This window comes from Oncorhynchus keta, chromosome 6 (assembly GCF_023373465.1).
Source record: "Oncorhynchus keta strain PuntledgeMale-10-30-2019 chromosome 6, Oket_V2, whole genome shotgun sequence".
Taxonomy (NCBI): domain Eukaryota; kingdom Metazoa; phylum Chordata; class Actinopteri; order Salmoniformes; family Salmonidae; genus Oncorhynchus; species Oncorhynchus keta.
In genome coordinates, this window is record NC_068426.1 from 20211004 (window position 1) to 20235559 (window position 24556).

The 24556-nt window shown below is 41.9% G+C and overlaps 1 protein-coding gene and 1 long non-coding RNA gene across 3 annotated transcripts in view; both read right to left on the minus strand.

The window, feature by feature from the left end:
* The window catches only part of LOC118385209 (small conductance calcium-activated potassium channel protein 2-like), a 34507-nt gene that overhangs the window by 4165 nt on the left and 5786 nt on the right, over positions 1 to 24556 (minus strand). The window contains exons 3-8 of one of the 2 annotated variants that reach the window (XM_035772160.2): positions 12279 to 12697; positions 11752 to 11893; positions 11322 to 11432; positions 10999 to 11126; positions 8595 to 8603; positions 1460 to 1529 (exon numbers count right to left, since the gene is read on the minus strand). In XM_035772160.2, coding sequence (XP_035628053.1) covers positions 1460 to 1529; positions 8595 to 8603; positions 10999 to 11126; positions 11322 to 11432; positions 11752 to 11893; positions 12279 to 12697 — 879 coding nt within the window. The remainder of the gene's footprint in view (positions 1 to 1459; positions 1530 to 8594; positions 8604 to 10998; positions 11127 to 11321; positions 11433 to 11751; positions 11894 to 12278; positions 12698 to 24556) is intronic. The other variant, XM_035772161.2, reaches the window with a different exon arrangement.
* Positions 14117 to 16128, minus strand: LOC118385211 (uncharacterized). The gene is made up of 3 exons (XR_004825975.2): positions 15875 to 16128; positions 15038 to 15145; positions 14117 to 14884 (listed from the first exon to the last, which is right to left on the minus strand). It is a non-coding gene; the product is annotated as an uncharacterized LOC118385211 (long non-coding RNA).

The window sequence follows — 24556 nt, forward strand, 5'->3', positions numbered from 1 at the left end:
TACGCCCCAAATAGAGGTATTTGTTTTTACAACTGTAGGGAAACCACTGCTATGCGAGGGATTTCTCATAGCTTTGCAGAGGCTATGCAGCTGCCAAAGTTATTTTAAGCTCCATTATACAGCTCTATCGATCCACAGGGAGCTCATGTACTGTGATTTGTAATGCTATGCTGCCCTCTGGTGGCGAAAGCCACTTATGACAATGATTAAAGATGACTGTATGAGTCATCTTCTTCCCAAATGTCAACCACCTTTCTAACTCACCGTGAGCCACTTGTTTCATAGCCCTGGGTGACTGTAATATTAACTAGCTAATGTCTTTCGTGGCATGGTAGCATGAAACTGATTTGACCGTGGTGGATATTTTAATGTCAAAGCTCTCCAACTCTCTCCCTGCTATATTTCTGGCTGAATCATCACATCACACTCACAGCATGTTTCCCTTCCCTTAATGTTTTTGTTGCTGCGTCAGGCTGGCTCTGTGCCAGGTCTTTCCCTAAGGTTTGTCAACTTCTGTTTAGTGCATCAAAGGATAAACACCATAGAGAGATTTGCTGAAACATAGCAATGTGTTAATTACCATCAAGGGGCGGTTTCCCAGACACAGATTAAGATAACTCCTGGACTAAAAAGCCCTTTCAAGATTCTCCTTGACCATGCATTTTAATCCAGGACTAGGCTTAATCTCAGTCTGGAAAACCAAACCTTAAGGTATTTGACAAACTGATGACATATAAATTACAGTTTTACTTACCTATCAGGGTGGGGATCCTGATCTCATAAAATAATATGCATACCTTTTATATAATCTTTAAAATCAAGATATTGTAGGTTTCCACTAACAACCAGGGTTGGAAATGCTGGGGAAAATGGGTTCCCCCTCGGAGATCGTTTTGACATGCAGAAATGTGCATCTTTAAATCCTCAATTCAAGGATTTTTACATTGGAGGGTTCCCCATAGTGATTCTTATAATTTTTCACCCCTTATAATATGCATATCTTCTTATCATCTTTGAAACCAAGATACTGTATGTTTCCATCAACAACAGTTCTGCATCTACCCTGAGTGCCAGTCTGTTTTAATGTGCTATCCTGCCAACTCATTGTCATGCCAATGACAGCAATGGAGTTGGCAAGAGCTCAAACAGATCTGGGACCGGGCTATCCTGCACCCAGTTCAAGAAGTGGAAATATATCGTGTCTTATTTTCTTCCAATGACCGTACACAACTGGTTCCTCTTAACATTCATATGAAAAAGTCTGTTTATTTGACACCTGTAGACTTTGTTTGTTTTATATGAAAAGGTGTTACTAATTCACCCGATGCGTCGATATCACATGTATCAAATGGAATCCTTCAAATCAAAAAGTGGGTTAGATAGAGATCAATCCAAATGCACAACCAAACTTCACAACCAAAATAAACTGGAATATGTGACGTTTGTCAGTCCAGCTTACCTTTGCAAGGTCCACTAGTGAGTTTGCTTGGTCATTCAGCTTGCGTTGCTCCATTTTAACACTTCTCAATCTGAACAGAAGACCATTCAGAACCCAATAAATGTATCTATTTGGTAAAGATGGGTTTAACAGATCTGTGCACACAGAAGGCATACACATAGAGAGCACTCACTCCTAGGACATGCACAGGATGTGTGTAGAAAATGCAGGAATTGGTTTAAGACAGTTTGATTGGTTGAGCTGCATGCAAGTGAAGACCAGAGTATAGAAGCTGCCAGAGAGGAGAATGTCTATTACTGCAGTAAATCTTCAGCCCCTGAACTCTACAACAAAGTAACATACAAGGGCTCAACTAGGGAGATAAAATCGCTTGCAATGGGATTTAGCTGAAATATAGGATTAAAGCAGTGTATATAAACTATAATAATACAAGCTTAATCCAAACACTTGGAGGTTTCTCCATTTCAGTGAATTATTTAATCCCTCAAAAAGCTGCAGATTGTTCAAGTGACAGTGTTTTTCTATTTTGAAGATCAAAACTGTCAATCAGAGCAATTCCACCTGAAGTGCCATGATAGCCAAACTCTATATAAAAGGGGATACAAATAAATGTTCAATTAAAAGTAGTTGAAAAACAAATACAGCATTGTAAAATATAATTCAATGATCAAAAAAACAAGATTATATTACTGAGCTTTATGCAGTATACCAGCGCATATCTTTGGACTGTGAGTGTGTTATTGATAAGAGAAAATCCATCTGGTATATTATGTAAAATCACCTTAGTTACTGAGTACTGACAGTGATGTGCTGAATTGTTACATAGTGGGAAACTCATCCAGCTGACATAAAGCTTTTCTGTGTTGGTGACGCAGACTGGTTAAAAAAATACAAATAAAATACCCCTCTTCAAGAGCCAGAGTAAAATTAGTAACTTTCTTTAATCCATAAAGCTGACTTAAATAATTCACATTTCCTGTTTAATTAGGGTACTAAGCAAGTGATTTCCACCCACACTAACTGGCACGTCGAAAACAGCAAATGTGCAGTACTCAGGACCACACTCGATCTTTCAAGATAACAGGAGAGCTTTTTTTTTTACCGCAACCACCCGTGCTGCATGCTAAATCAGAATGAGACCAACACACGGGGCGAGCTGGAGGTAGGACTGTAACATAGCCCTTGTGGTCAACTTTTTCTTTCAGATAAAACCCAATGCTCTCAGACTAGCTGATGAGATAGGCTTTTGAGTTTGCGGGTCTAATTGGACTGTGTGAATTTGATGGTGTACAGCACAGTAGATCAAGGGGAAGAATATGAGGGGTCTGTAGTGACTGCTAGATTAATCTATTCTCATGCAATGGTGCATCATTGTTAGTCATTCCAGTTCACAGGCAAAGATGTGTGGAGCTGGATGACAAGTTAGACCAACAGGGGGCACCAAAAGTGCCACTGAAGGATCCTACAGGCAAAAGACGATGCCTCAGCAGCTAGTGACAGGGTAGCCGTATGGTCCAGAAGAAGCACATTCTAAAACGAGTAGCCAATGTTATTGCAAAAACAGCACTTTTATTGTTCAAGTAATCTGGCAAATTGAAAATAAAAAATGTACTAAAGTGTGAAAGACATCAGCATTAAAACGTTTGTGCAGCTGAAATGTTAGACTTGTCAGAATTCTCAATTTCACGGTTGGATGACCAAAAGCTGTCAAATGGTGTTGATGAACAAGGCAGGCAGGCCCCCTCATACTCAACATTCTATGTCCTTCTGTGATTCAATGTTCCTGAATTTTCAATAGTTTCTTATTTGCTTTGCTATTCATCAGGGGGGAAACAGCTATGCTAAGCTTTTCAACACCCCTTTGAATTCTTTAAAGGAAGAATCTGCTGTTCAAACAATAACAAAGTGGGACCCCTCCACTGTTTCAAAAGCTGAGGGATGGGGTTGGAGAAATGTAACCACTCAAATTCATAGACAGTGCTATGGATTCAAGCACTGACCACCCATGATATCAAAATTATAATTGAGGCTATACAGTGTTGGCTTACAATTACATTGTTTGTAAACAATGTTGGTTCGTTCTACCTCAAAGCACAAGAAAGAGGATTTCCACATCCACCAAATGAAAATAGTTTCTGCAGTTAGTAACATATATACGATTAGCATTCCAGAAAGACTGTCTTGTTGAAATATAATTTAATGTCTTAAAAAAGCTAATTGTTTGCATCCAAATTGGCCTTTCAATAACTATAGTACCCAACATTAGGACCAAACCTCTTCCTACCAATGAGTAAGACACAAGGAATCCCCCCCAAAATCATGCAAATCCCACAACAACAACCGGTATACAGTATCAGTTCTCTATGTTTGACAAGTAGCATGAAGCTGTGGCTTGGAGTATTACTTTTCCATACTATGTAATGTATTCACTGTTTATGTTTTTGTTCCCTTTTCAGAGAAATTAGTTATTGAAGTTGCTTGCATTATTTACCATAACGTAATAGGAAAGTACTAGGCTTTGACCACTAGATACCACTGTACCTGTTATACCACCACACATCAATGTTGCTGCTCTTGTGTTTATTAAATAGATCACATTTCCTTTGAAACTTTGGGTGGAAAACCTATATACACTGCTCAAAAAAATAAAGGGAACACAATGAAACTCCAAGTCAATCACACTTCTGTGAAATCAAACTGTCCACTTAGGAAGCAACACTGATTGACAATCAATTTCACATGCTGTTGTGCAAATGGAATAGACAACAGGTGGAAATTATAGGCAATTAGCAAGACACCCCCAATAAAGGAGTGGTTCTGCAGGTGGTGACCACAGACCACTTCTCAGTTCCTATGCTTCCTGGCTGATGTTTTGGTCACTTTTGAATGCTGGCGGTGCTTTCACTCTAGTGGTAGCATGAGACTGAGTCTACAACCCACACAAGTGGCTCCGGTAGTGCAGCTCATCCAGGATGGCACATCAATGCGAGCTGTGGCAAGAAGGTTTGCTGTGTCTGTCAGCGTAGTGGCCAGAGCATGGAGGCGCTACCAGGAGACAGGCGAGTACATCAGGAGATCTCAGGAGATGTGGAGGAGGCTGTAGGAGGGCAACAACCCAGCAGCAGGACCGCTACATCCGCCTTTGTGCAAGGAGCACTGCCAGAGCCCTGCAAAATGACCTCCAGCAGGCCACAAATGTGCATGTGTCTGCTCAAACGGTCAGAAACAGAATCCATAAAGGTGGTATGAGGGCCCGACGTCCACAGGTGGGGGTTGTGCTTACAGCCCAACACCGTGCAGGACGTTTGGCATTTGCCAGAGAACACCAAGATTGGCAAATTCGCCACTGGCGCCCTATGCTCTTCACAGTTGAAAGCAGGTTCACACTGAGCACGTGACAGATGTGACAGTCTGGAGACGCTGTGAAGAACGTTCTGCTGCCTGCAACATCCTCCAGCATGACCGGTTTGGCGGTGGGTCAGTCATGGTGTGGGGTGGCATTTCTTTGGGGGGCCGTACAGCCCTCCATGTGCTCGCCAGAGGTAGCCTGACTGCCATTAGGTACCGAGAAGAGATCCTCAGACCCCTTGTGAGACCATATGCTGGTGCGGTTGGCCCTGGGTTCCTCCTAATGCAAGACAATGCTAGACCTCATGTGGCTGGAGTGTGTCAGCAGTTCCTGCAAAAGGAAGGCATTGATGCTATGGACTGGCCCGCCCGTTCCCCAGACCTGAATCCAATTGAGCACATCTGTCTCGCTCCATCCACCAACGCCACGTTGCACCACAGACTGTCCAGGATTTGGCGGATGCTTTAGTCCAGGTCTGGGATGAGATCCCTCAGGAGACCACCCGCCACTTCATCAGGAGCATGCCCAGGTGTTGTAGGGAGGTCATACAGGCACGTGGAGGCCACACACACTACTGAGCCTCATTTTGACTTGTTTTAAGGACATTACATCAAAGTTGGATCAAGTTTGAGTGTGACTCCAAATCCAGACCTCCATGGGTTGATCAATTTGATTTCCATTGATAATTTTTGTGTGATTTTGTTGTCAGCACATTCAACTATGTAAAGAAAAAAGTATTTAATAAGAGAATTTCATTCATTCAGATCTAGGATGTGTTATTTCAGTGTTCCCTTTATTTTTTTGAGCAGTGTATTTGGCTCATTATGAAAATAAATTGTCTGGTCAACCTCACAAGTCCTCTGAAGCAATTCAGTTTGTCCTTCTCTTTGCAACCTAATGCTTCAACCCAACTCTCCTTGAATAGTCCAACAAGTGGCATCTATCTGAGAGGACTATCTGTATGGCGCAATTGTCATATGAAGACTTTTCCAACAAGCCCAGAACCTTGATGGAGAAATGGGCTAGTGACTAAAATGTTGTGACAATCCTAATAAAATAATACATTGCATGGCAGTCTTATGTTTATTAATACAATTATCAGGAAACAGCTCTATATCTATTGGGATTAGTGACATTGCCATTTAACCCAATACCATTACCATTGCAAAACACTATACAGTGTGTGTTTGGGACTGTTACCCGTGAAGACCATTAGAGACCATAACATTGAAGCCATCAGAAATGCTGTAGCCTAATGGTTTGCTTGTTCACAAGGAATGGTCTAACAGTAACGAAGCTAGAATTCTTTCAAAGGGAATAAACCACATACAAAGGGGACATTTCCTGGACACAGATTACACGTAAAAGAAGGATAAACTGCATGGTTTTCATGGAGGACTGGCTTGAATTGTGACTGCAATTTATTTTCATCATAAAAGCCAAATCTATTGGTTTTCTACCCAAAGTTGCAAAGGAAATGTTGTGATATACAATATTTATAAACACAAGAGACCAGCAAAATGGATAAAAGGGTGTGGCGGGATAGCAGGAACCACAGCATCTCGCGGGATAGCAGGAACCACAGCATCTCGCGGGATAGCAGGAACCACAGCATCTCGCGGGATAGCAGGAACCACAGCATCTCGCGGGATAGCAGGAACCACAGCATCTCGTGGTCCAATCCCTATACTTTCATACTACTTTATGTAAAATGATGCAAGTGACTTTAATAACTAATTTCTCTGAACAGAGGAGAAAAACATGACCAAATTCACAATGAATAGATGACATAGTATGGAGAAGCAATACTCCATGCTGCAGAGTGATACTACTTGTCAATCATTGAAAACTGATATTGTACACTGGTCATTGGAGTGGGATTGGCATGGGGTGTGGGGGGTCAATGGGTGGCTTTTGGCATTTTGGGGGGATTCCTCATGCCTTACACATTAGTAGAAGTTAGGTCCACATCGGATGTTGCGTACTATTATTATTGAAAAGTATATATTTTTTATTGAACCTTTGTTTAACAAGGCAAGTCAGTTAAGAACAAATTCTTATTTACATCGACAGGAATGCTAATCTTACCTGTTTCTAACTACAGAAACTATTTCAAGAACAATCTGAGATGGTGGGTATCATGGCTTGCTGAAATGACATGGCGCAAATCTGTAGTAAAACAAGCTTATATTTTGGGTTCTAATGGGGTACAACAGTTAATTTATCAATCCCTCATGGGATTAGTTGATGTTCTTCAAGAATCAATGGGAATATTTAGTTAATTTAAAAGTTTAAAAAATGGATGTAGCAATCACAGATGGCCCCTTTAAGGCATTATCAACTGTGCTGCACCATATTTTTTTGCGGTTGCTATCTTTGTCTTGACCTGTTTACCTCGCTGTAGGAAGACTGATGCTAATTAGTCTTCAGTTTAATGGGTAGGCCGTTCTGCTGCCTGACTCTGCCCTTCCTGTCTTACTACTGGGATTTGTGCTGAGGAGGAGAGTCTCACGCTGTGTCAGTTACAGCACAGAGTCTCTAAAGCAGGAGGAGTTCTCGGAGGCTTACCCCGACCTTTGCCTCTCAGGTCGTGTCCCTGTTTCACACCCCCACTGAGTCACCAAGCTAACTGACACATGCTGCTTCCTGTCCCGCTTCCTCCTGTACCCCTACCTTCCTCCCTGCCTCTAAGAGTGCAAGGGTGGTGTCATTATAAAGAGGAAGATCTGTGTGCCTGCGAAAAAATCCTCTCATCTTCTCCAACATAGTGGAAGACATCTGGTTGTGTACATGCATCATGCTAGTTGTAGGCAAATGCATCACACCACTAAGGGTGTTACGAGCCATTACGCTAGACTAATGAGTGTGGATAGCTCAGTGCAGCTATGCATGTAAAATGCGTCTTCCTAAAATCGGTGAATTCTGCTGGTGGTCATAATGGCCACTGTCTTTATTGCTACCAGTCATCCAAGAGAAAAATGGAGGAAATGCAAATGTTTCAGGCGTCACAATGGTTTCACAAGCCGAAAGATGACCCCTAGCCCTGGTTAATGTAGCTAAGGCAGATTGACGGGGGAGTATGCATTAACCTGGACAGATGTGTTCTATTCTGTAGTTATTACAGCAAGCCTCTCCTCTCCTCAAGCACCAGCGGTCATCCTTCGGTTCATGAAAGCACAGATTATTGGAGTTTAATCAGTGGATTTCTGATTAAAGATCAAATTCTCATCACATTCATGCAACAATGGAAAGAAAAACACCTTCCATCACCGATAATTGAAATTCATCAAGGGAAAGTGACATGGAAACATTAGCAGTGTATGTGTCTTCTCATTAATGAGGTGCAGAGGGAAGGGGTTGGCATTGATGCTTAATTGGCAGATGTGTAATGCTTTGATAGATAAAAAAAGTAGGGCAGAATTGATCAAGAGGTCTTTGCCTTTTCTAAAGAGACCATGCTGGGTTTCTGTAGGCTAGTGCGTGATTAACTTATTTTGGCCTTATCATCATGCTGTTCAGCTAATGATCTAAAAGCGAAATTAAAATCTTGACGGTGTTGTAACTGGCTATATAAATTGAAATATAGCGTTACAGACAAATGTACATTTATGTGACATGATCTAATCAGTCATTGCTCGATGGGAAATCAACATGTGTAGCTGTGGTATGAATTTCACTTATCAAATGAGGGAGTGACATTTTTAGTCACATCATTGAGTCAAAAAGACAAGCTCTCATTTGCATGCACACACCATATCTGTAGCTACATGTTAGGCGAAGACTTACTTTCGAGCTCTATTGCATTGTGTCGACACAAATAGGAAAAAAAGGAAACATAAAATAGACAAAATAATTATTACAACATCAGATAAATGTGTCCAGATGGCAGGATCAGTCTCCTGCTCAGGCCTGGGTACTGCAACCCCAATCCCACTGCTGCCATTTTGAATAACAACAACACATAAAAATCACAACACTAACATCAACTTAATACCATCATCACTATCACCATCAGCAGCACCTCATAGCTATGCCTCACCTCAGGCCATCACAGATGGAATCATCGGGTTTACAACTTCAATTGTCCTGTCACATTATTCTGGTCCGGCCCTTGCTAGCTACTCCCTGAGGTCCTGTCCTAATCCTCCCCTCCAGCCGGCCAAGTCTATCAGGCATGCAGTACTGTATGTAAGACCAGCCTCACTGAGAGAACCAATGACCAGACAGGCAGCCGTGGCAGGCTGACAAGTTGTCTAGCTAACATTTACCTAGGTTTTCCCCAGGATCACACCATTGAAAAAGCCTCACTTCAGAAGAACAAAGTTACCTCCTCCCCTCAGATATGTCCCCTACGGTGGTGGAGGATCTTACAGGGTGATTGATCCAGCTCTGGCATAGGAACTATTCATACTTTTCCCACCGCTATTGCCTCAAGACAGGTCACTGACCCCTCTCCAGCCCTCCACTTGAGGGATGAGCATGCTCCCAGGTAGACCCTGAATGTGGCCACTGACTCATCCCAACACACGGGTGTGAGTACATCCACCCAGGCAAGCCACACTTGGAGATGAACCCTGCAGCTGAGGCCACAGGCATCACTTGACTTAGCACACACCAGGAAGTGCTCTCAGAACCACAACTTCTATGCTAAGACCCACTCCCTCTTCATACGGCTTACTGAGCCTGTACAAAAGGGGAGATGGACATGCCCTTGAACAAAGTGGTGGAAGTGGCGTTTTACAGCTGAATCTGGTGCTGTGGAGATTCTGCCTAAACCCTGAGGGTTTCCTATTATTTGCTCGTCCTAAAGAAGAGGAGGTCGACATGATATGCTGTCATTACCACAAATAGCCCGAGGACATAATAACCCTGCCCGAGCAACTATGACAGAAGCCTATAAAACAGCTGCATTTTGGATGGGGGTTGCAGAAGCCAATACTCCCTTTCAAGAATCAAATATTTTAATGTCGTCATTGTATACGATGCATATATATAAAAAATAATCATGAGCAAATTAAAAGCTGCACACAGGAGACCACACAGTTCAGTTAACACAGATAAAACATACAACACAGAAAAGTATATCAAAACAAAGAACAGTTTCACTGTAGCATATGAATATAATCTGACTCTAATCATAATAATAATTTCAACCAAACCTGACCTCAAAAAGAAGAAATATCTCATTGAGTTTCATATGATAGTCAGTCGCTTAGTTAAAAATTGGGGAAATGCAGTGGTAAAAGTAGGCGTAGGTTTATAAAAAGAGAGAACATTAACATCAATAGGGTTTTGGAGATAGAGAGCAGAGACTATCTCAGAGACTACCTGACAAGTAACTGACTGATCATACAGGACTAAAGGAACCACACGGATGTGTAGGCCCAGAGGTCGGCATGACATCTGACTCCGATCTTAGATACACAACAGTCATGTTGACATGCAATAGAACTGGCAGGTCCTTACATCATGGTGATGCAGGATGAGATAGGGGGTGGGCAGAGATAAGTTCTCCTGTCAACACTGAGAAGGCAGGTTAGTTTAGGTTGTGGTTCAAATGGTTTAGAGTTGTTTTGAAGATACTGGATTGCACAACCAATAATTAAATGCCGATAAGTTATCTGCAATTGAGAAAGAGCTCCCAGTCCTTTTACATTCTTCTGATCTAATAAGTAAATTGCTTTCAATAAAAAGATTGAATGACTACTTTGCAATTCTTACCACATTTTAGCTAGTAACACCACTATGACACCATTATATTATAATATAGAATTTAACAGTTAGTATCAGAATTCTCTTACTACCAAGTCAACTTTGATGTTAAATAATTGACCTATGAGGGTTGGTTTCTAGACATTCTAGTGAATACTAATACAGCTAGCATGACTGCTACTATAATTCATTTCTTCTCAAGAGCTGTTAGGGCACTACTGACACGTTTTGGGACTAAATACTTCCCGACTCCATTCCAACTTATCAATATTACAAAACAATGTAGTGAAATGAGAAACAACAAAAGAAAAAAAGGTCAACATTGTAAATACAGATTTGGGCTACAGGTGTCAAACAATTCAGATCTCAGGTTTGTATTATTATCTGTGATACTGTATGACAAAGTGTGGGACTGCAGATACCAGTGTGTAATAAGTATTTACCACACTGCCAGCAGCGTTTCAGACAGGGTACCTACTGATGAATGGCTTGGAGGAATTTCCTCTGGTGCTTCCTGACTCTGGCATGGTCCATCTTCCTCACAAGTTTGGTGTTCTTGTAGATGAGCCAGGTCTCCCTCAGTACATTTGCAGCTGTGTTTTTCACCTGGCACACAAAGAGCACGGTTAGAAACACTGTTCCCGGTAAACAAAATACTACTCATGTAATGGAAAACATACTGTACTCATTTTCAACCATGCTTGGTCTTCCTGAAATAGAACACAATGGAGAAACGAGGGGGCTGAGATTATTCTTTCCAGTTTACACTTAAAACGACATGCAAGTGAAGTATTTCCTTACTCTTTTTGTCAGCTGGGTGTCCATCATAAAATTATGAACATGTTTTTCAGCTTTGGTTAACTCCAGTTTCTTTGCAACCACAGCCACTACCAAGGCTGTGCAGCCGGCTCCCTGGGAGGAACAAACAGACTGTTACACGTTGCCTGTATTTAGTCAGTTACATTTGTTTTTTGAACCTTATTGGAATAATAGGGAATTATGCTATAAACAAAAAGGAAATCACAGATTCTGACTTCTGATATCCTCTGGATATGAATGTATCCGCACTGCCACCCCAACAGAGATTTAAAAAATAAATATTGGCAGGTTTTTAAAAAAGTAATAAGACACATAAGGGCTGGATTTAAAGATACAACCTCATAAGCAGCATTGCAAAAGAGAGCACAGCTGTGGCATGAGAATGTAATATCATTTCTGCAGTAAGGCTCACCATAATACCAGTGAGGAGACAGACTCCTTTTCCACAGTAAGTGTTGGGTACCATATCCCCATATCCAATGGTTAGAAAAGTGATTGATATCAACCACATGGCTCCTAGAAAGTTGCTGGTTATGTCCATGTTGTCATGGTATCTGGAATGGAAGGTTCCAGATAAGTGTCAGACTGGAGTCAGCTTGCCAAATACTTCAACGTCTTATACATTATAGAAACATCTGTGCCTAATTCATGTGCAATATAAATAAGGTGTAAACAGATTCGCATATCTTCTAACAAAACGTAAACTATGGGCCATGATTGTCTATCTCTTGACATTTCCATGGAGAGAATCAGAATTAAATGCAAACTGGTGGTATTGCTGGGAATGTGTGGATGGAGCACTACATCTGGATGGAAGTCTAAAGTATGACACATAATGAGTTAACGCCTGTTTCCCCAGCAAACCATGAAGCCTTATTTATGGTTCATGCAGTGTTTTGTGCAGCATAGCGTGACTGTGATAGGGCAGCAGGTCCAGACCTCTCGCAGGCCCTCACGGTCCACGCAGCGATGATCCACAACGAGATGGTAAAGACCAGCAACACGGTGCCAGGGCAGATGGTCATCAGGGTCTTCATGACGAAGCGTGTGTTGAAGTTGATCTTGTTGAGCGCCCCGATGCTGCGGGACGAGGCGTCTGTGAAGAGCTTGCTGTGGAGCAGCATGACGCGGGCGATGAGATACAGCCGCAAGAACATGGGGATGGACAGGATGATGTCCACGTCTGCGTCCGTCTTGGACGGGGTGTAGGAGAAGGCCAGGCGCGCTGTCCAGGTGAAGGTGTAGTTCCCTGGGATGGGGTGGATGGCGCACACCAGGATCTCCAGGCAGATGAAGAAGATGCGCTCGTAGGTCATGGCTATCCTCCAGTCATCTGCTGCATTGTCCACCATGAATAACTGAATAACAACATGGATGGAGGGGGAGAGGGAAACCGACAGAGGTTACTGAACAAGCTCTGGTTAGATGCAGCCTTGCATTTTAATCATGGTGGAATCAGACTAGATTGATCAAATCTTTAAACTTTACTACCATACTCAGTCAATGGAAATTCAGTTTCTGTCTTGGCTGATTGGCATTCAGTGATTCCAATTATTAACTGTCAGCGTTCGCTACACTCTTCACAACATCTGTCACAGAAGTTTATGGGACCTCCTGCATGTGACTATCATTTCCTATTCCAACGCGTTAGACTGATGAGAACATCTGCCACTTCCCGCATTAGTATAGGTCTCGTATTGCCTGGCCACAGAGCAGAAGGCCACTCTACTGGGAGCTTCGATGTGGACGGATTTCAACACCTTTAATGATTCTCTATCCCAACTCGTACACACTCACTCATGCATGCTGTACCCCCTCTCCATCTCATCCTTTCCCACTTGTCTCCTCTTACACACCCTTCATCTCTCTCACTCCAATCTAAAGCTCTTCACCATGCTAGATTACGGAGATGTAATTTATAGATCGCAGGTTAGAGGTTCTTTACCATTCGGTCATCCGATTTGCCACCAATGCCGGGGTGGCAGGGTAGCCTAGTGGTTAGAGCGTTGGACTAGTAACCAGAAGGTTGCGAGTTCAAACCCCGAGCTGACATGGTACAAATCTGTCGTTCTGCCCCTGAACAGGCAGTTAACCCACTGTTCCTAGGCCGTCATTGAAAAAAAGAATTTGTTCTTAACTGACTTGCCTGGTTAAATAAAGGTAAAATTGTTTAAAAAAAAAAATAAAATAGGACTGCAGTCTATACTCCTCTGTAAACTGGTCATTTCTGTGTACCCGTCACAAGACTCACTAGTTGATGCTTATTTATAAAAACCCTCTTAGGCCTCACTCCCCCTATCTGAGATACCTACTGCAGCCCTTATCCTCCACATGCAACACCGGTTCTGCAAAGTCACATTCTGTTAAAGGTCCCTAAAGCAAACACATCCCTGGGTCGCTCCTCTTTTCAGTTCGCTGCAGCTAGCGACTGGAACGAGCTGCAAAAATACTTAAACTGGACAGTTTTATCTCCATCTCTTCATTTAAAGACTCAATCATGGACACTCTTACTGACAGTTGTGGCTGCTTCACGTGATGTATTGTTGTCTCTACCTTCTTGCCTTTGTGCTGTTGTCTATGCCCAATAATGTTTGTAGCATGTTGTGCTGCTGCCATGTTGTGTTGCAACCATGTTGTTGTCATGTGGTGTTGCTACCATGCTGTGTTGTCATGTTTTGCTGCCATGCTATGTTGTTGTGTTTAGGTCTCTCTTTATGTAGTGTTGTGTTGTCTCTCTTGCAGTGATGTGTGTTTTGTCCTATATTTTTAATCCCAGCACCCATCCCGCATGGCTTTTGGTAGGCCGACATTGTAAATAAGAATTTGTTCTTAACTGATGTGCCTAGTTAAATAAATAAAACTAGTCTCACGATTCAATGTTTCGATCTACCATGAACTAATGACCTTATTGCCCCATACCAACAGATCCACCTACCCCTCGGTGTCATTCAGTGAGAGTGATCTCTGACTGTGTTTGTGATCTAGGTATGGCGTTTCCTTCTGCCCCGCATCCTTTTAAATACTTCTCTGCACATGGAATAAATGCAATCGAGCCTCTCTAATGTTCCTCTCTACAGTTGTCAAATTATTCCCCTCTCTGACACGCAATGCCGATAGTCTGCACTATCCCGATAGTCCAAAATATGCACTCAGCCGCTCCCTCCCTGCACTCAATCACTTCGATCTTTGGGTTGTGTATGGGGCTGTCACAACTGGCGGGAGATATTTCACAAAACGTTGCCGTCAGCCAATTTCAGAGAGCTTTCTTTCACTAGGGTATATCCATCGTGACTATGCCATTCAATATAAAGGAAAATACAACAAATGACAAACCACATTTTAACTGAAGCCATCATATGATGCTTTGTGATTAAATGAATGGTGCTGCGTCTGGAGACATCTGGCCCTCCGGTGTGTGGGGGGGAAAAGATTATGCAAATATGTTTTTGATCTTTCTTCTGACTTTTCAAACAGCGTTTTCTTCCTGCTTCTGTTTGAGTATCTGTAATTGGTCCTGTAAAGTATGTGCTTCCCATGGCTCCTCTCTGTGAAAGAACATTTTAGTTTCAGGATGAATTCATATCAAACAAAAAACAGAAGAAGTCTGTAATCCATCACATATCAGCCAACATGTATTAGCAGATCAGTCAAAAACATCAGAATGTTTAATAATTCAGATTTCCCGATGAACACAAAACCTTGGGAGGTAAGTGAAGTCGCACATGATGACTTGACATCCTGCCAATCAAGCCGCATTTAGTACAACTCCAGGATCCTTGATGGTGGAAAAAAGTGCTGTCCCATTCCTGGATGCATAAATGGGATCAATGAGATGTATTTAGAGATAATAATACATGACAAAATGTTGAATGTTGAATCATTCAACTATATACATACACACACACATATATATATATATATTTTTTTAAATATATTTTGATATATATATATATTTTTAAATATATTTTGATATATATATATATGATATTTATATAATATACACACACACACATATACATATATATATATATATATATATCCCACTGCCAAAGAAAGCTTTTATTCCACATCTTTAGCTCAAGGACACCCTGACAATAACAAATGTACACTTCCAGGATTTTTGCGCTATAGTGCCACCCACATCAGACACACACACGCACGTGCACTGCACATACTACAGCCCTCCAATCCCACAGGCCCACTGACACTACAGCCACCCACACCACATTGCCACACAAAGAACATTCCACTTGAACATCCGGGCAAATTTCACACTCTCATTAAAGCTAACCTGCAGGCCAAACGCTTCCCACAGACAGCTGCAGGAAATTCCAAGCAGTTACCGTACAAAACACTCCCACGCAACATCTCTACCAAATTCATTCATCAAAGCAACACATTTAAAAGGTTCCCCCACAAAGATCATTTTAAAGCACAAAACTAAAGAGGCTTTTGCCCATACGTAACAACATCTAGCTCCTTGAGAGCACTGACATCTGTCAGACTCTGAGGCTGAGAGACGCTGTAACACTAACCAGGCTCTCTGTTGGTATAGCCCTGCTTGTTAAGCCGTTCCAAGGGAGTGTAACTTAGACATGGAAACGCAAGCTGTTACTCCACTGTGTTGTGACAGACGCTTTCTTACTCCCAGACCTAAGCCATCAAAACGGCTCAAACACAATATCGTCTTTCTTACTCCCAGACCTAAGCCATCAAAACGGCTCAAACACAATATCGTCTTTCTTGCTTCCAGACCTAAGCCATCAAAACGGCTCAAACACAATATCGTCTTTCTTGCTCCCAGACCTAAGCGATCAAAACGGCTCAAACACAATATCGTCTGCACACAGCACAAAAAGCTCTCATTTTAATAAATAATAATGGCAACAACTTCATGTGACAAAAGTGGTTTCAAAATTATTTTTTTTTTTAAAACAATGTAATTAAACATTTAAAACTCGGTTACGTAAGGAAAGCCTACTTGGTTGGTAAAAGCAATTATGGTAATGAAGGACCTGAAATACAATACTCGAGCTCTTTACCTCTCAGCATTAAATATTCCATGCCAGTAGCAGAAGCACTAGTTATGAGAGGGGGGGGGGTGTGTGACTTTCATCTGCAGCTGATAACCTGGAATTATGTATGTGGCATAAGGGACAGCAGTCATGTCTCTTTCTACAGTATATCATATGCACATAATTGATAACTTGTCTAGGTTATATCCTGCTAGAATAAACTAGATTGAAGGGGTTTATGGCTTACAAAGTTTAAAAGACCCTCAATGCTACAACAATAGTCCATCCTATGATCCATGGCCTAATAAAGAGCATACCAGAGAAGGGCCAGAGAGGGACAGAGGAATAGAAAAACCCTGTTGATGAGCCAAACAAACTCTCAGGTCACTCAGCTCAAATTCTGCAGGGCTAAGAGCCATTTCACCCACATGGACCAGTGGACCACACACAAAAGCACATTAGAAAAGTATATTTATAGGAGAGGGCAACAAAGCACACATGCACGTGCACACACACGCACACACACACACACACACACACAGATTGTATAACAGCGAGAAAGAGCGGTGTCGCTACACGTGGTGTCCTACAAGCAGAGCCCATGAAATGTACAATGGTGGTTGGAAACAGAGAGCCTTCTTTAAATATAGCCTTCTGCCACGGTCCAGTGGCTGCTCTCAGACGGATGACTTGTCATCTGATGGATACAAATGGTGTTTCATCATTAATTCCTCTGCTCATCATGGGAAAGTTTCACCCGTGCCGGCCGCGGTGAGACTGTGCCACTGTGGTGACATTATTGCCCAGACGGCACCATTAAGGAGGCCCTGAGGTCATCCCATTCCTTAGTCGGTCTTCTTTCCTATAGAACTGGTGTAATTTGGGGGTCGGAATACAATGCACATTTGTATCCTATTTCTCCCAGACCTTCAATACACGTCTTCCAACATACAGTATGTCAGGTAGACCAGATCAGATTGTCAGGGAGACATTCTGTATACAGTATATAACTCACACACTTGGTTTGTATTGCATATTTGAAATATTTACCTGAGTACCTTACCACCCCACTAAATGTAATAGTAAAAGGATGCAATAAAAGGGAAGAACAGATTCATTACAGATTCATTTTAGACATTTTATTTTGGATACCAAATTAACAAAATAGTAAAAACATGCTTTTTAACCAGATTTTCAAAACCTTTAAATTGGAATTTAGAGAAATATAATCTCTATTGTTCTCTGTAAAATGTTGATTGTATGAATCTGAAACTTGTTGAGTTATTGAATAACTTATGCAACTAATTCATTATGTTGTTAGATGTTTAAATTAACACTTTACCTATCTTTACAGGCGTTTCAGTATCATGTGTCAATCTTTGAGATAAATAGGGGTATCTTGTTTTTTTTATAGACATTGCCATTGAGGGCTTCCACCATTTAAAAGTGGTCAACTGGGTGGGGATTCCTAGGGGTTGGAAATTATCAGCCAATGATCAGAGAGCATTATCTTCTACAAAGTGGGTTGCCTGTGGTCAGAGGAAGAGGCAAAGTGAGAGGTTTTACTCCTCCCATAATCCCATAATTTTGTATGGAGGTCAATGAGGGTCAAATTTGGTTAACAAAAAATTGAATTTCTTATTTGCTACGTGATGCTTATCTGATTGAATATAAGTTTCAAAATGGTTAGGTTGTTACGAATGCAATGATATAAGTGGATGCGTGTGACATTTCGGCAATTTACGCAAAAATTACTTTATTTCAGACTTGTGCCTGTTGTCAGAGTCCGAGAGATAGGTTGAGGACTCATCATGGATATACAACAAGTTTTAGCATAGACATTGCCATTGAGAGCTTCCACCATTTTAAAGTAGTCAACTCGGTGGGGATTCCTATGAGTTCGGAGAAATCAGCCAATGAAGAATAAGAAAATGGAATACTTTAAAATAGGGGTTGGAACCGGTTTAGGGAACAGAACCGAAAACCAGAAAATAACTACATTTTTAGAGGAACAGCATCAGAACCACAAACGAAAGTTATATATACTCTTCCGGAACAGAACCATCATTTTAAAAGCATGGAAACTGGTTAATAACGTTATTTTATGTCCCAGACATTTTTTTCCAGTCCAACAAAAAATGCAACAAAGCTCCAAGGCAAAGCCCTCACTCTGTCACGCAGAAACGTATTCTTGTGTCTGCCTACCTGCCAGCTGAAAATCTTTGCCTGTGTGTGTGTAGGCAACCCACCCCTCCCCCTGAAGCATAGTCTAGTAGCCTACTGACGTTACAAGCATGATTCAGAAATTAGGGGGAAAGATTTTTTTATTCGAGAAGAATGGATTAACCTTTCAATGCTAGTTAAGGATACTATAGACACCATGTTTCATATTGGATTTAATAGCTACTAAAAGGTGAGATGTGTTTTTATTTGAATTCTGGTGGCGCTATGCATACACAAGCTTATTAGCTAGCTAAACTCAGGACCCTGTCTTTCAAAGATAATTCGTAAAAATCCAAATACCTTTACAGATCTTCATTGTAAAGTGTTTAAACAATGTTTCCCAAGCTTGTTCAATGAACCATAAACAATTAATGAACATGTGGAACGGTCGTTAAGACACTAACAGCTTACAGACGGTTGGCAATTAAGGTCACAGTTATGAAAATCTAGGACACTAAAGAGGCCTTTCTACTGACTCTGAAAAACACCAAAAGAAATATGCCCAGGGTCGCAGCTCATCTGCATGAACGTGCCTTAGGCATGCTGCAAGGAGGCATGACGACTGCAGATATGGCCAGGGCAATAAATTGCAATGTCCATACTGTGAGACGCCTAAGACAGCGCTACAGGGAGACAGGACAGACAGCTGATCATGCTCACAGTGGCAGACCACGTGTAACAACACCTGCACAGGATCGGTACATCCGAACATCACACCTGCGGGACAGGTGCAAGATGGCAACAACAACTGCCCGAGTTACACCAGGAACGCACAATCCCTCCATCAGTGCTCAGACTGTCCGCAAAAGGCTGAGAGGCTGGACTGAGGGCTTGTAGGCCTGTTGTAACGCAGGTCCTCACCAGACATCACCGGCAACAACGTCGCCTATGGGCACAAACCCACCGTCGCTGGACCAGACAGGACTGGCAAAAAGGGCTCTTCACTGACGAGTCGCGGTTTTGTCTCAGGGGTGATGGTTGGGTTTGTGTTTATCTTCGAAGGAATGAGTGTTACACTGAGGCCTGTACCTTGGAGCAGGATCGATTTGGAGGTGGATGTCTTCCCTGTAGCGTTGAGATTGTTGCCTGCAATGACAACAAGCTCAGTCCGATGATGCTGTGACACACTGCCCCGGACCCTCCACCTCCAAATTGATCCCGCTCCAAGGTACAGGCCTCGGTGTAATGCTCATTCCTTCGAAGATAAACATGAATCCGAGACTAAAACGCGATTCATCTGGGGCAGTGTGTCTCGCAGCATCATTGGACTGAGCTTGTTGTCATTGCAGGCAATCTCAACGCTATGCGTTACAGGGAAGACATCCTCCTCCCTCATGTGGTACCCTTCCTGCAGGCTCATCCTGAGATGACCCTCCAGCATGACAATGCCACCAGCCATACTGCTCTTTCTGTGCATGATTTCCTGCAAGACATGAATGTCAGTGTTCTGCCATAGCCAGCGAAGAGACCGGATCTCAATCCCATTGAGCACGTCTGGGACCTGTTGGATCAGAGGGTGAGGGCTAGGGCCATTCCCCTCAGAAATGTCCAGGAACTTGAAGGTGCCTTGGTGGAAGAGTGGGGTAACATCTCACAGCAAGAACTGGCAAATCTGGTGCAGTCCATGAGGAGGAGATGCACTGCAGTACTTAGTATCTGGTGTGGCCACCAGCTGCATTGACTGTTACTTTTGATTTTGACCCCCCTTTGTTCAGGGACACATTATTCCATTTCTGTTAGTCATATGTCTGTGGAACTTGTTCAGTTTATGGCTCAGTTGTTGAGTCTTATGTTCATACAAATATTTACACATGTTAAGTTTGCTGAAAATAAACACAGTTGACAGTGAGAGGACATTTATTTTTTTTGCTGAGTATAGCTAGCTAGTTGGTTCAACGTTAAGCCAGCTCTGAAGTTCAAAGATACAGAACTGGTCCTCCGTAGGTATAATTATGTGTGCCTAATTCATATAAGATACCCAGCGCTTCAAGGCAAGCCACCTCCTCCACTCTCTCTTGCTTTCGCGTCTGTCCAATTGCATGTAAATAGCTTGCCCCCTCCAAAGCAAGCTGCTCTATCGGAAGTAATTTAATGTGGAGCTAAATGTTTTTAATAAAAAATATTTTGGAGGTTTAAAACAGAACAGAAAGGAATTATATAAACCAATAATTTTGATTCCAACTCCTGCTTTAAAATGTAGATAGCCTCAATGGCGCTGCCCATGCTGTCACAGGTGCTATAATGGCACAGATACAAAGATGAGTCCTCTATCTATCTCTGTGGCCTGTTGTTCATACGTGTATCTGCCCTCTTATTGGCTAGAATGGTCCCACCTGATCTTGCCTCCTCCCATCTGCGTTCCATCTCTAAGGACATATATTTACATTGTTAGAGCAGTCACTCAAATATCTTGTCAATATAATAGATCATCTTTGCTATGGTTTGTAAACCAAGGAGTAAGTGCATATCCAGGAGCCAAGATTTATACCAGAACATTGGTCCCAAGATCCAGGCCCAAGAGACCATGACAAGTTAAAGACTGAATTTGTGGTCTTGAGTGGTCTCAAGATCAAGACCACTAGATAAAGAGTCCATGGGCCCTTTCTTCAATTGTAAGAAACTCAAGTAGAGTAAAGTAGAGCACAGTACAGTAGAGTACCGTACAGTAAGAGTACAATAAATTAGGGCACAATGTAGTGGAGCACACAGTACAGTAGGTTACAGTATAGTAAAGCACAGTACAGTAGAATACCGTAGATTAGGGTACAGTACAGTATAACACACTACAGTACAGTAGGTTACATTATAGTAAAGCACAGTACAGTAGAATACCGTAGAGTAGGGTACAGTAGAGTACAGTACAGTATTACACACTACAGTACAGTAGAATACCGTAGGGTACAGTACAGTACAGTATAGCACATTAGTGATGTCAATATGTTTTGGCCAAATACAATACTCGACACCTTTTCCTGAAGTGTGCACTTGTCCACTACACACATGGTGGTCTTCTGTAGATCAGTTGGTAGAGCATGCAACTTTAAATTGGAGACAGCACAGGCACTTCATTGAGGCTGTCACAGAATCCATCATCTCTATGGTGTCAATTGTTTCAGATGTAACCATTTAATTTTGGACAATTTTGGCTTATTTTGGACTTTAAAGAATCCCTATAGCTAACATATGGCTTGTTATTTTTAATTTGGACAGATGTACAGTGACTTCGGGAAAGTATTCAGACCCCTTGACTTTTTCTACATTTTGATATACGTTACAGCTTTATTCTAAAATTGATTAAATAATTTTTCTTCTCATCAATCTACACACAATCCCTCATAATGACAAAGCAAAAACGTTTTTTTTGTCAATTATAAAATATAAAACAAATACCTTACTTATTCAGACCCTTTCCTATGAAACTCAAAATTGAGCTGAGGTGCATCCTGTTTCCATTGATCATCCCTGAAATGCTTCTACAACTTGATTGGAGTTCACCTGTGGTAAATTCAATTGATTGGACATGATTCGGAAAGGCACACCTGTCTATATAAGGTCCCACAGTTGACAGTGCATGTCAGAGCAAAAACCAAGCCATGAGGTCGAAAGAATTGTCGTAGAGCTCTGAGACAGGATTGTGTCGAGGCGCAGATCTGGGGAAGGGTACCAACAAATGCCTGCAGCATTGAAAGTCTCCAAGAACACAGTGGCCTCCATCATTTCAAAATGGAAGATGTTTGGAACCACCAAGACTCTTCCTAGAGCTGGCCACTTGGCCAAACTGAGCAATTGGGGGAGAAGGGCCTTGGTCAGGGAGGTGACCAAGAACCAGATGGTCACTCTGGCAGAGCTCCAGACTTCCTTTGTGGGGATGGGAGGATCTTCCAGAAGAAAAGGCCATCTTTGCAGCACTCCACCAATCAGGCCTTTATGGAGTGGCCAGACAGACCCCCCCCCTCAGTAAAAGGCACATGACAGCCCGCTTGGAATTTGCTAAAAGGCAATGGGGACTCTCAGACCATGAGAAACAAGATTCTCTGGTCCAATGAAACCAAGATTGAACTCTTGGCACCTCCCTACGGTGAAGCATGGTAGTGGCAGCATCATGCTGTGGGGATGTTTTTCACCGGTAGGGACTGGGAGACTAGTCAGGCTTGAGGGAAAGATGAACAGAGAAAAGTCCAGAGAGATCCTTGATGAAAACCTGCTCCAGAGCACTCAGAACGTCAGACTGGGGCGAAGGTTCACCTTCCAACAGGACAACGACCCTAAGCACACAGCCAAGACAACGCTGGAGTGGATTAGGGACAAGTTTATGAATGTACTTGAGTGGCCCAGCCAGAGCCCAGACTTCAACCTGATCGAACGTCTCTGGAGAGACCTGAAAATAGCTGTGCAGTGACGCTCCCCATCCAACCTGACAGAGCTTGAGAGGATCTAAAGAGAAGAATGGGAGAAACTCTCCAAATACAGGTGTGCCAAGCTTGTAGTGTCATACCCAAGAAGTCTTGAGGCTGTAATCACTGCCAAAGGTGCTTCAACAAATTACTGAGTAAAGGGTCTGAATACTTATGTAAATGTGTGTTTTTTTTATACATTTGCAAAAAAATGGGTATTGTGTGTAGATTGTTGAGGAAATAAAAATGCTTAAATCAATTTTAGAATAAAGCTGTAACGTAACAAAATGTGGAAAAAGTCCAGGGGTCTCAATACTTTCCGAATGCAGTGTTTGTACCAGCAAACATATTTGAGTCCTAAAATCATACTTTACGTATTTCCTGATATACAGTTGAAGTCAGAAGTCACATAACCTTAGGTTGGAGTCATTAAAAATCGTTTTTCAACCACTCCACAAATGTCTTGTTAACAAACTATAGTTTTGGCAAGTCAGTTCTGACATCTTTGTGCATGACACTAGTAATCTTTCCAAAAACATTTTACAGACAGGTTATTTCACTGTATCACAATTCCAGTGGGTCAGAAGTTTACATACACTATGTTGACTGTGCTTTTAAACAGCTTGAAAATTCCAGAAAATGATGTCATGGCTTTAGAAGCTTTGGATAGGCTAATTGACATCATTTGAATCAATTGGAGGTGTACCCCAGGGGTATTTCGCAAATGGGTCTTCCAAATGGACAATGACCCCAAGCATATTTCCAAAGTTGTGACAAAATGGCTTAAGGACAACAAAGTCAAGCTATTGGAGTGGCCATCACTAAGCCCTGACCTCAATTTTTTTTCTGTTGAACATTTGTGGGCAGAACTGAAAAGGCGTGTGCGAGCAAGGAGGCCTACAAACCTGACTCAGTTACACCAGCTCTGTCAGGAGGAATGGGCCAAAATTCACCCAATTTACTGTGGGAAGCTTGTGGAAGGCTACCTGAAACGTTTGACCCACGTTAAGCAATTTAAAGGCAATGCTACCAAATACTAATTGAGTGTATGTAAACTTCTGACCCACTGGGAATGTGATGAAAGAAATAAAAGCTTAAATAAATAATTCTCTGTACTATTATTCTGACATTTCACATTCTTAAAATAAAGTGGTGATTGACCTAAGAGAGGGATTTTTTAGTAGGATTAAATGTCAGGAATTGTGAAAAACAGCATTTGGCTAAGGTGTATGTAAACTTCCAACTTCAACTGTATTAGATATTTGGTAGTGACCCCTCTTAAAAATACATTAAGATTCATCCAATTTGCTCATTTATTTTATAAAAATATTTGCAGACTGACTACTCACCATGTGGCCATAGTGGAGAGGGTTGCAATCCCATCTCCTGGTGATATGTGTAGTGTTGTGGCTTAAGGCACATTCATTCTGTTGTCTTTCAAAGTGTGTGCTTCGGTAGTGACATCAAAAGTGGGGACAGCATTTTTCAGAGATAAAAAAATATATAAAATGAAATAAACAAAATGAATAATTAGATAAAAGTATCTTTCAGTGTAATCATAGATAAACTCAAGATGTTCTATTGA